At 29.2% G+C, this 13545-nt stretch overlaps 1 protein-coding gene across 1 annotated transcript; it reads left to right on the top strand.

Moving 5' to 3' along the window:
- Positions 1–878: 878 nt before the first annotated feature.
- LOC119662116 (inactive dipeptidyl peptidase 10) lies at positions 879–12612 on the top strand. Its single transcript, XM_038071671.1, has 12 exons — positions 879–1087; positions 7130–7403; positions 7478–7745; positions 7809–8103; positions 9042–9174; positions 9251–9439; positions 9560–9684; positions 9746–10132; positions 10191–10376; positions 10436–10593; positions 10655–10860; positions 12323–12612. Exons 1-12 carry the CDS (start codon positions 879–881, stop codon positions 12464–12466), a joined length of 2574 nt encoding a protein of 857 aa, XP_037927599.1. The 3' UTR covers positions 12467–12612.
- The last annotated feature ends 933 nt before the right edge of the window (positions 12613–13545 follow it).

Genomic DNA, 13545 nt, shown 5'->3' with positions numbered 1-13545 from the left:
GTATACATGTATTTGGCACGTGCAAGATCTCTGTATTTTCTGCTAATTAAGGAAGATTTATTGCTATGTAAGGATTGGCATTTGGAATAATGTTTCAGTTTCTGTTTTCTTTCCATTGCAGCCAATAATATGAACTATTATATAAACTATATACTATACTATAATTATAAGCAATATTTTATATATAAATAACTAATAAATTTTTTGAATAATAATAAGAAATATATTTATATTTTCAGACTTTGTGGCATTGGGAAAACTGCAATCGTGGCGCGCCGATCAGCACACAAAAATGGTGGTGGTGGGTTAATACGAGGTGTGTGTGTGTGTATGTGTGCTAATGAAAGCCCTCCATCTACCGACATTATACACAAATTGCCGCCACCACCGAACGAAACAGAACTATTGACGAATCACCAACTGAACGATCAATTTCTGTTCTATAAATTGGAAGATATACCCATTAGGTTATTGTGCGCTAATTCTAATTCTATAAAACTAAGAAAACAGAAACAAGTGAATAATTTTCAGAAGCAACCACTTCCAAAGCCTGTAAACTGCTGATCTAATGCCATTCAGTGCAGTCAGTTAACAACCGTCCCAAAAAGCTACTTTCGTACTACGATTATTTACATATACACTAAATGTTCTCCATTTTAAAATGCCACTGGTCAGAAATAATGCACAAACATATATTAGCAAACTCAATAAAACTGATAAAGTTAAATAAAGAAAACTTTAATATACAACACTAAATTAAACTAAAATCTGTAAACTTCCTGCCAAAAATTATATATAAATAAGCAAAATATTAACCAAATAATCAAGAAAACTCTATCTGAAGTTAAGTAAACTTATTAAAGTGCAAGTTAACTGCAATGCATGCAAATGTAACATCTGATCGAGGAGGTGGCGGCGGTGGCTCTTGGCGTTTGCCACCAGATGAAACACTACAGGTGCAGGACCCCAAACAAAAGGACCAAGACTTGGATCTTGATGAGGGTCACAACTGGCGAAGTATAATCTTTTCGCTTTTAGTTATAAGCTTTGTTATTGCTGGCATAATAACCGCAATTTATTTGCTGGGGTAAGTTTCAAATGTGCTCGTTAATTAAAAAAATTTATATATAAAGAATATATAATTTTATATAAATTTTATATACATATACAGCCAAACTTCCATTATTTGAATTTTTATAACCTGAATTCCTCTATAACTCGAACAAAAATATTGTCACGTGACAACGGGAAAGTGCACTCTATAACTTGAATTTTTGTTTTAAGTGTGAATCCATTTTGGTGTTAGGGTAAGTCCCTTTTTCAAAACCAAATGTTTGAATTTTTTCTTCCTTATGTTGCTGCTTTGTTCAAATGCCAATGCCTGGTAAACGGTAGTCAAACGATAGCGCACTGCTTTAAAAAAGCTGGGTTTGTGACGAATTTTCTACATGGACAAACAGGACGACATTCCTTTAACTTTCTTGAAAAACATTGATGAACACCGTGAATTCATGTAAAAATAAAATAAAAGTAAAATAAATAAAATAACTTTCAATACTACTCCTAACGATTATATTATATTATATTGAGCTTGGCAATGAAATTTGTACATCAAGCTTTCCTACAGATGACAATATTATTAACCATTATAACTCTGAATGAGTGGATCCAATTCTAAGTGCAACCGATGATGAGGGTTCGCTGGATGAAATTGTTCATCAGCTTTCCAAGAATGAAGTAGAAGAGTTATTCAAAATTCTGAATTCTTATTTGCAAACGAAGGATACTACAACTGATGTGATCATGATAAGAGTTTGATTAAATTGGAATCCCTTTTTACTGAAAAAAAAAAAAATTTTAAACCCTAACTTCTAAATATTTCACTTCACTATAACTTCTATGCTGTATTTGATTGCAAATAACAAAATATCTCTAAATATAATTCTAATTTCTTTCAAAAATAAATAAATTCTCTAACTCAAAGTCTCCAGAAGTCGGACCTTTTCTTTGCAAATGGTACTTTGAATTATGGAAGTTTGACTGTATATATTATATGTTATCTATATACTATATATGTCTTATATATGTATATATATATATATATATTTTCTTATTGTAATAGTATAAGGTACTTTCGATAACTAGAATATAATGAATTTTATATAAACAAGAAATATTTATAAATTTCTTTACATTAATATTTATATATGCATAAGAAAAAAAACTTATCTTAATGACATTTACAATAAAATAGTAAAGTTATGCATAGCAAATCACATACAACATACGGATTTAATAAACAATTAATTTATTTAATATTAATTTGGAAATAAACTCCTTTAACTCGCATTTGAACAGTCAGTGCTCAAATTAATTCATATACATTTACATACCTACACGAAAGTCAAAGCAACAGTACCAAAAAGTCGAAATAAGAAGAACAAAATATAAATATAATTTACTACTAAATTTATTTTATATCAATTATTAATTGAACTTCTTCACTCCACATAAGCTAGGTATAAATGCTCAACTTATATATTTATATACCACACCGTTTAAAGTAGCAGCACCAAGAACACGAAAAAAGGAAAACAGAAAAAGAAACGTAGATGAAGAATACCTGTTGAAAGCTATATACACATTTTTAATGTTAAAAATATTTATAAAAAATAAACAATAAAATCTATATAATATTTAAAATAAAAAGAAACAAAACAGGAATCGAAGGAATAAAAATGAAAAAATATAAAATATTTGTATTCATATAGTTTAAAGTCGCTCTCTGGTGCACTAACAGGCCACGCCGACTATAATAAACACCTACACAAAAAAGGTATATCCAATACAAATAATTGCAGATTCTGGTGTGATGAGGAAGAGTCTATGGAACATCTGATCACCAAAAAAAATTTTAGGTACATATTAACGAGAGGATGAAGACCTTCAAAAACTCCCTCCGAAGGATCTGGTTCCTTTCCTCGAGATACTAAATGGCTAAATACAAAGGGGTACACAATAAATCAAGCAGGTCATAGTACAGAAAGGCCTAAACTAATAATAGCCTAACCCATAAATCATTACATTACAATTATTATAATTTCTTCTATATTTGTTAAAATGATTTAATTTTTTCTGAATTAGCGAAGAACAATCAAATTGTGAAAATGTACTTAAATTTAGAAATTACAAAATCAGATAATCTACTTGCTCTTTACAAATAAAAAGTGGAGATCTTCACAAGGATTCGTTTAAAAACCAAAGACTCTGATTAAAAGCAATGGAACAAAACACTACACAGTGAAGAAATAATGATTATGATTTATTTGTAAGTCTAAGGCAATGGTTAAGTCATAAAACTATAAAATACGTTCAAGACACCTGTGAGAGGATAATTTGATGGATAAACCTTGACAAAATACTGTTTTGTGGATCTTAGCGAATAAACGAGTCTAGAGACAAAGATGATATTTTAAAAGTAACAGTGATTTATGGAAAATATATTAAAATTAAGAACGTACCGTTTAGCAATATAAGCATCTGTTAGATGCTAGAGAGGTGAGGTGATGAAAATGACTACAACTATAGTACTCCCCAGTAATATGATTAATATCGGTTTGGTATTGTATGTAGAATTGCGTGTTGAAATGTAAAATTAATTCCACAATGCTTTCAAATCTTTGAAACAAAACATAGAGCAAAAGAAGTAACCTATAAAAATATAGGTAAAGAGTCCAGCATTCATATTTGTTGAAAAAAATAGTGCTAAACATATATACATATACAAAAATTTGTATATTTTTTTATGAGAGATTTAGTTAAAAAGCGTAAAAATTAAGAACTATTAATTGAAAGTTATCTTAGAACATTTAAAGGGATTAAAAGATAGCATACTGCATTAAGCAACAAATCTTCAAAATGCGCAATATTTTCAAAGAAAACACTATAAATGGACATTACTATAGAGATTAGTTTTTCATCCCTATCTTTGAATGAAAATTATATATTTTAAATAATTAAAGACACAATAATAATACTAAGTACGTTGAATGTTGTGTAGCATAAATTAAATCGGAAGATAGTACTAAGTTGGAAAAAAAACTATGCAGATACCGAAACACATCAATACTTTCCGTTACAAGATTTCATAACAATATTGCAGATTGAAAAAACAATTAATAAACTAAAAAACTTTCAGGAGACTGCAGTAAATGTCCGGCTTTGGTCATAGATTTTTCTTTGACAGCTTACCTGACTGTTTATCAGTAAAGATGAAACACCTATTAAATTTATATAAAATTTGATTAGATGCATTTAGTCTGTATTCATCTATCTTAGGGTTTCTTGCAATGAATGTGGTAGCTAAACGGTGAAAAATCCAAAAGACAACCCACCAAAAGACTTTCATATGATAGAAAAGGTCGAAGAATTAGTTAAATATGTACACGAAAGAATAATTATGTCGAAAGTCTGGCGTACCAGCATGCCAGAGAGAAAAACCAACTGGAAGCAAGTAATTTGCTTACTGGAGAAACGCAAAGAAAGTGTTGAATTAAAGACCTTGAAAACCTTGGAAAATTACAATCTGAGATAACCATGAGATTGGCGAACAAAAAAAAAAAAAATAAGCCCATAAAACAAAGCCAGGTGTCATAGAAAAAGATAAAGATGAAAGTAATATTTAGAGCTATATATAAAAAAATTAAACACACGAAAACTGTATAAGGATCTTATAAAAAGGCAATATATTCACTAATAAAGTCCTAACGGCTAAACTCCAATAGAACATTTTAACTAACGTATAATGAATAGCTATAACTGGTATATATTAATATCTATCCTTCAACTAATATCACTCAAAAGAGTTGTAAAGAGATTCCTATAAATTTTTTGATTATGATATTATTGCTTGAGATCAAATTTGCTTTCGTAATAAACTTTTCCATGATAATCTTATATAAATATAAATCTTATATAAACATTAATATAAGTAATAAAGTAAAATTATGTTTAAAAAAAATAATAATATCTGAATCGTAAGATGGCTTTATATTAAGTATTAGCCACAGCAAAAATAGATGGTTTTTTGCATGTTCAAAATCCCACTAAATAATAATTCATTATATTTTAGTATTCAATTAGATAATATAAACCACTGGGCTGCTAATCTTGGGGGCTGCAAACTCATAAATGATCTATTTGGTGTTGATACTTACCACTATAATGCAAAATAACTTTTGATCAAAGAAATATCAACTTAAAGAACAATCACTAAGCTTGTAGTAATCTTAAACATAATATCATTATTGGACCTTTAAATAGAAAAAGAAATAGCATTATTAATGAATTGGGGGGAAGTAATAAACTTGCTTTAAATTATGCAAACACTAACAGATTTTCACAGTTCATCTATAGTTACTAATATCACCATTAAATTGTCGTCTTCTTTCAAAAAAGATAAGCCATAAGCAATAAATTATATATAGGAGCTTTCTGATATAACAACCCTTTGGTCGAGATACTTGGACAAGATTCATAAAACTATTATATGAATTATACATATTATATACCTATGTATAATCTACTTCATATATACTTATTCTCTTCACTGTTGATTAGTTTGTATAATGAATCATTAACCAGATATTCTATACACATTGTTATTGAAAAACATACTTTTATATATAAAATAGACTGGGTTATGAAAAATGGTTGTCACGCTTATTCTCTTTCAGGAAGTTTGTGATAAATTTTTTGTATTAAATCTCACTTTAGGAATACTAACACTGCACCATTACAATATATATTTATATATATATGTACATTATATATATATATATATATATATATATATATAATAGAATTGGTTATAATAATTATGAAAAATGATTGTCGCGCCTATTCTCTTTCAGCTAGTGATAAATTATGCAGCAAGTAAAATATTAAATCTCATTTTACAAGTAAAAACAGTTCATAATTAAAATATATATATATATAAATATATATTGTAGTAGATTCTATATAATAGACTTGTTGTAATTTGTGCTGAAGACAGTATTTCAGTAGTTATTTAAAACAGTAATCAAGTTAATTGCAATAGTTGAATACATCTTTATTCATAATATTCTTTATAATATTTAAAGTCTTTAAGAAGGATTTTATGGGCTTCTTCGGGAAACAAACTCATTATGTAAATTTCTGGTAGTATGATTTCAACTGTGTGGATTAAAACTATAATTATGTAGTTTATGCATTACATTAACATTAATTAATTTTTAGCTCCTTGTATGTATAATTGAAATTTTTTGTGTTTAAAATAGTAGTATATTTAGCTTTTATAATGCTTCCAATTTAACTAAATCGGCTAATCAAGTGGCATACATTTTTATTTTATCAATGAATGTTAAAGAAAATATCTTGCGCTGTTTTCGGTGAAAGTTAAATTGTGTCCATTGATTTCTAATAAGATTTTTCTTGGATGAAAGGAATAGTTTTTGATATTCTCCGATCCAAATATATAAACTTATAAGACATTCTTTAAAATATTGCTCAAATCTATAATAAGTCAATGAGTGTAATGATACTAGATCAGTTTAAATTACATATTTGCAAAGTCGAACATTGAATTGAAACATCTTAAATGTTCCAAAATATTATAATGACTAAGTGCTCTTGGGGTCCAGCAATGCGAAATACACTAAGACAAACAGTTATAAAAAGTTAATGTAATTAATGCTTGCAAGTACTATAAATAACACCGTTTATTGTGATAATAAATTTGATGGGGGTTCTATTATTCGAAAAACCATAATATTATTTTATTTATTTATCAATGTTGCTTTAAATTTATTAATTTCTTTCAAAACACGGATTTCAGTACCCTTCATACTCATCATCAATTTCAACTTAACCACCAATGAAATTAAAAGTTCAATTATTTCTACCCAAATTACTTCTTATCTTCATTCAGATATTCAGCTTTAACTAATCAGATAAGGTGTGATCCACATAAAATATCAGTTCAACATTAAATTAGTGACTTAAATACAATATATATCTATACATAATAGCAATAGATATTGAATTTAAATATGAAGATATAATAAATATAACATTTTTACACTTTTAGTTATGTTGACGAACTATTATATTGGTCAGGCAGGCGCATGATACTCGATGAGTATTTACAAGGTGACCTAACGCCAACAAGACTGCAGCCAGCGTGGGTAACAACCAGAAAGTATGTCTTCCAATCGGATGACGGCGGATTGGCTGTATTAAATACCGCTACGAATTCGGTTAGCACACTCGTTACCAATCACACACTTAGACAATTAAATGTACGTGGCTATCAATGCTCATATGATCTGCGATACGTTCTCTTTAGGCATAATGTTAAGAAGGTAAGAAGGTTAATTCTGAAAAAAATTAAAAAACTTAAAATTTATTTTTATTTTAATAAATTTTTCGCAATTAGATTTTTAGAAAATCATTTACTGCATTTTATACAATATATGATGTTGAAAACGATCACCATATGCCTGTAAAATTAAAAGATTCCCCCAAGGTACAAAGAACAAGACTGCAATATGCAGCCTGGTTGGGAAATTCAACCTCACTCATTATTGTAGCTGATAATGATATATATTTGCGACAATCACCCATAGAGGAAGAAGACATACGAATAACTTTTACAGGCTATCCAAATGTGATGTATAATGGTGTGCCTGATTGGTTATATCAAGGTTTGTGAACACTATTGAGAACATAATGTACATGGCGTTGCTATACAAATATTGTCTTTATAGAAGAGATTTTCAATGAGCCTGAAGCTATTTGGTCATCAGTCGATGGTTCACACTTCATGTATGCTTCTTTTAATGACACTAACGTGGGTATGATGACATACCCATGGCTTGCCTCAGGAGCAGTTATATCTGGTATTGGCATGTCGTCCGGTAGTTCATTTCCAGAAACGAAAAATGTCCGTTATCCGACACCAGGTACTGTGAACCCAGAAGTAAAGCTGTGGGTAGTAGATATTACGAATTTAACAGATATACAGTTTAATTTACTTAAGCCTCCGCCATCATTGGATGGGCAGTAAGTATTGAATAATTACATTAATATAATTAACCTTAAGGTGTAATATTATTAACTTAGTAGTATTAAAAATATTAGTAAATTTAAGAATTTCTTTTTAAAACCCTGTAAGAGATCTTAATCTGAATATCAAGGTGTTGACATCAAGGAGAAATAAAAAAAATTTAGAAAAGATATATCTAAATTGCACGATTTTAATGTATAAAAATATTAGCAAAGAAAAAAAACTTTTTAAAATAGTGAACTAAAAAAAGAAATCAAATATAACGAAGGATCTAAATTAGAAGTAATGTTAATGAAGTTGGGAAACCAATACTGTAATCTCTTAAAGAGGTTATAAGATTAAAGAATCTTAAAGTTTGAGAGCATTGTCAAGAGTTTTGGAGAATATAGCCTCGTTTGAAAATTAACATTAATTTTTTCAGTGTATTCAGTGAATTCATCAGACACATTATTTCAGATCTTAGTTTGGATTTTTTATTTTTGTGTCAAACTCACCACACTTCGTATCCATATATTAGGAATAATATATTCATCACTTCTCTAATCTTAAATTATAGTCAAAATGTAACTAAAATCCATTGTTTTCGACTTATTTTAGATTTTTTTGCTTATGTGTCAAACTCAATACACCCTGCGTCTATGTTAATACTGCAACATAAAATCCTGCAGTAGTTTTAGGTTTAATAGGTGATATTAATTTGACAGCATCTCTTTAAGCACATATCACATGGAAGGTAGACTTAATATAAGAATGGAATTATAAGAAACCATTTGTTATGGTTCAAACGCTTACCAATAACAACAGAATTTCACTACCGAAGATTGACGTTTAAATTAGTTCTTTTATAACTTTTATTAAATTTTTAATAGACTTCTAGAATATAACCCATTTTCTTCCATAAAAACCTCTTTTACTTAATTCTTTCTAATTACAGAGATTATTACATAACTTCAGCTGGTTGGGTTACTGAGCATAATCACCAAATATCGGCAGTTTATATGATGAGGTCTCAGAATTATAGCATAATATCTTCGTGTTTCGCCGATACGAATTGGACGTGTGAAGAGGTTAGTTACATTTGAATTTATTTTAATAAGTTAATATGACAAAATTTTTATATAAAATTTATATTGTATTCTTTAGATACACTCAGAACGTGCACCAGAGGACGAATGGCTAGACATCTTACCACATCCTATATACGCTCCAGATGGTAATAGTTTTTTACTACTGGCTAGCGTTCAAGAATCTGGTACAGAGCATTTCACTCATATTAAACATATAACAATAACCCAACAAAGGATATCTGTTATTTCTCATGGCCGTTATGAGGTACGCAAGGACTTATTAAACCCTTTAATTATCTTATTTGTAAATTAATTAGGCATTCGTTTAAATTGCTTTTTTACACACAAAACTCGTCTATATTCTATGGTGTTATTCTTATTACAGGTATTGAAAATTCTTTGTTGGGACACGGTAAATCATTTGGTATACTATTTAGGGACACAAGACAAAAAGCCTGGGCAAAGACATTTGTACATAGTGAAAGATCCTGTAAACGACGACAGTCGAAAGTAAGTTAAATTATTTTATTTTATAATATTTAATAGTGTGTTAACATTACGTCTTGCATAGAACTGAACCACAGTGTATTACGTGCGATTTGGGCGAAGCTCTTTGGAGTAGTCGTTATTATTATGTGAATTGTTCGCATTTCGACGCCTTTATGACACCAACGTCTTCCATAGCAACACAATTCGGTATCGAATTTTATATATTGGAGTGTCAAGGCCCCGGATTGCCTGTATCAGGAGTGCATTCACATAAAACGCACAGTTTAGTAAAAATTCTATACGATACGCGCCCATTTTACACTGAACGATTACAAAAATTGGCACTGCCAACGCAACGTTCATTTGAAATACCATTGCCACACGGTAGTCGCGCCCAAGTGCAATTATTGCTGCCACCAAGTTGGAGAGAAGAACTAAGAGATGCTGCATTTCCAGTAATTGTAGAAGTGTAAGTTTCAAACATTGTTTTTAATTTTCAGTTCATTTCATGATTCGATTTTTTGTAGAAATGGTCGGCCAGGTTCAGAGTCTGTATCCGAAAAGTTTCGTATTGACTGGGGTACTTATATGTCATCTCGTAATGATGTTATATATGTGCGTTTAGATGTACGTGGTGCAAAAGGACAAAGTAAAAAGCAATTATATAGGCATTTAGGTGGTGTGGAAGTTCAGGATCAAATTTCTGTGCTTAAGTAATTCTTAAATAATAATTTGCCAATATTTTTTTTAAAACTGTTTTCTGTCTCTACAGATACCTGCTAGATACAATTTCTTTTTTAGATGAAACCAGAGTGGGCATCTGGGGTTGGGGTTATGGAGGTTATGTTACGTCTATGGTGTTAGGCACACAACAAGAGGTGTTCAAATGCGGCATAGCCATTTCGCCGATTGCTGACTGGTTATATTACAGTAAGAGATGAAGGCGTAATTAATTTAATTTGGTCAAAATATATGCACATATTATTTACAGATTCTGCTTTCACTGAACGTATTTTGGGGCTCCCAGCTGAAAACTTTAAAGGTTATGTAGAAGCTGATGCTACACAACGAGCTCGTCTCATTAAATCGCATTCATTCTTCTTAATACATGGGTTAGCAGATTCAACGGCGCCTTATGTCCATGGAGTACAGTTAGCGAAATCCCTAACAGATGCAAATATTTTGTACAGATATCAGGTATGTAAGCTCATTAGCGGCAATAAAAATTAATTTTAAAATAACAGCAGTAAGCATTAGACCCCGTAATAAAACTATAAATCCATAAGTATAAATTTGAGTGTTAAAAATTGTTACATAAACACATTAACAAAATAGACTAGTAATTTCTATAATAATGCTGATAATCATTTTAACATTCGGAAAAAATGGATTTAAAAAGTACGATCGTCTAAATTTGTAACTGGGGAATAGATACTAACCTATACCGAGAGAAATTGAAAACACTGATTTCACTACTCTAGTTTTATTTACTCTTTCAAATTATCTTATTAAAAGCATATTCTTTTGCCCTTGACTTGATAAATTTAGGAATTTAGACGCATTGTTACGTCAAAACCGATTGCTAATATTTATATATTACTTTTATATTTTCTGTAACGCTTTGTTGTATAATTTTAATAAAATTTTAAATTATATTATCACTATCAAAATTACTGTATATTGGTGATATAGAGAGTTCATAGTACCCCATCTAGTGATACTATTGTCAGCAGTGAAATTTTATCTATTTTAAGAGTACCATTTTAAGAATATCGCAGCAGGCTGTAAGCAGATGACCTTACTGGAAGAGTGTGCTCAAATTCTGAAAGATCTGAACATACGGTATGCAAAAAATAAACTGCTTTTGAAATCTTTCTGTATTAAACAATTTTATATAAAATGAGAAGATTAAAGGATATGTAAACAGCTGTAGGCAAGTTGACCACCCTTAAACAAGGAAAAATCTTGCAATTTCATTGAGGTATTAGGTATATTAAGAGATTAATCGGTTTTTTAACGCATCTTTGTCAGCTAGGAAATTACACTGGCAGATTGAATCTTCTCTCCAAAAATTCCTTCTACAACTTTTGAATAAAATAAAAAAGCGCTTCACATTTACTTTGTCATTGGTTATCAATAAATTTATTTCTCTGAGAGAGTTTAGTCACCTACAATATTAAACATGGTAGTAACTTTCTTGCTGAAAGACTTTAGGCAGCTACAAGACCTCTCCTTAAAGATCATCTTATATTTTATTAAAATTTACTTAAAGTTTTATACCGTAACACAAAAAGCCAATGAGTTTTATTGGATCTGCAGCCACGGGAAAGACGAAAAAAGTTCTTAGAGCTATTTTGTCACTGACTCTCCAGCATACTTTCCAATGACTCTCCAGCATACGAAAGTAGATCATAATAAATGATCGTCTTTTACAGCATATTAGGTTTTATTAAAGCCTCCAGATGCTTTTATCAAGTTTTATATGGTTGCGCAATTGGCCAATAGGCCTCAGTGAGAAATGTTAAGTTTCAAAACCTTTTTGTAATGCGCATAAATATCTCTTATTTATTCTCAATCTAAATATTATAAATATTAATATATAACAATAACTATTTTTAATAAACATAAATACTGAATAATATTTTTTTTCCCTTAACAGACTTATGCAGATGAAGGACACGATTTAATCGGCGTTCTTGAACATGTTTATTCATCGATGGAACACTATTTTGCCGATTGTTTAAGTCTTGATCCTGACGACACTAAACCGGATTTGGATCAAACAATTGTTCCGACTGAATAACAACCGTAAATGTTTCAAGTTGGCATCGGTTAACTTGAAATATCGAATATATAACAAGTGCATTACTCTAGCAAGTATATATACATACACGAATATGTAAAACCCTATATATATTATGTATAAGTTTTTACATATGCTCTTATATACATACATATTCTCGTAATACCTATATTTATTACTTTTCATTTATAATAATTGTTGACTTAATTCCTTTTAAAGAAATCCCTCCTCGAATTAAAATGTTAATCATGCTCTTATTATTGTATTAAATAAGTAAAGGGAATAATATATGTACACATGTACATACATATATATATATATATATATTTATTTATGGCTATGTATATAAATGTAATATATTCGTATATGAATGTATATTCATATTTATATATGTTTAGGCATAAATACGTATATATTTTACTCATATTTAATGTTAATATAAAATAATTGTATGTTTATGTATATTTATTTTAAATTGCTCAAAGAGATTATATGCTCGTATGTTTAGGATTAGTTATTTTATTATTAAAAAATATGCAGATATAGGAAATATAGAAAATATAGGAAAAAAGTTTATTAAAATGAAAATAAAAAAACATAAAACACAACAACGTAAACTTCTCAATCGACTTCTTACAATTAAATATTAAAAACTAAAACTTGATAAATGCAATATATTTATGTACATATGTATATCGTTTAGATCTGCGTACATATATGCATGTATATATATGCATTGAAAAAATATCTACAACGCGATTTTAACGATTTTTATTCAAAAGTTTAAATATTTACAATGCATCTACATATCATTAAAAATCAGAAAGCAAAAAAACAGACAGCACTGAAATTTATATAAATTTGTATTTAATTACAAATAATGTATTTGTGCATCCTTTCCATTATATTATTTACTTTATTTACTTTATTTACTTTAGGACAATAATTAGGGGATTTTGATTTTAATGCATGTGCTGAGTAAAGTCTACGATGCAATATTACCCCCTCTCCATTCTTTTTTAAGCTATCTTATAGTCGACTAGAATAGGAGAAGAAAAAATAAGATTTTATATTTAATA

This window comes from Teleopsis dalmanni, chromosome X (assembly GCF_002237135.1).
Source record: "Teleopsis dalmanni isolate 2A chromosome X, ASM223713v2, whole genome shotgun sequence".
Classification (NCBI taxonomy): Eukaryota; Metazoa; Arthropoda; class Insecta; order Diptera; family Diopsidae; genus Teleopsis; species Teleopsis dalmanni.
Note: the sequence above shows the minus strand (reverse complement) of the source record. Positions and strands in the feature narration are given on the sequence as shown.

What these genes read in the sequence shown, in the direction of transcription:
- LOC119662116 (XM_038071671.1), top strand. Translation starts at nt 879, where the DNA reads ATGCATGCAAATGTAACATCTGATCGAGGAGGTGGCGGCGGTGGCTCT. An exon ending in ACCGCAATTTATTTGCTGGG is followed by an intron (nt 1,088 to 7,129) that starts GTAAGTTTCAAA and finishes TTACACTTTTAG; the next exon opens with TTATGTTGACGAACTATTAT. An exon ending in GATCAAATTTCTGTGCTTAA is followed by an intron (nt 10,377 to 10,435) that starts GTAATTCTTAAA and finishes CTGTCTCTACAG; the next exon opens with ATACCTGCTAGATACAATTT.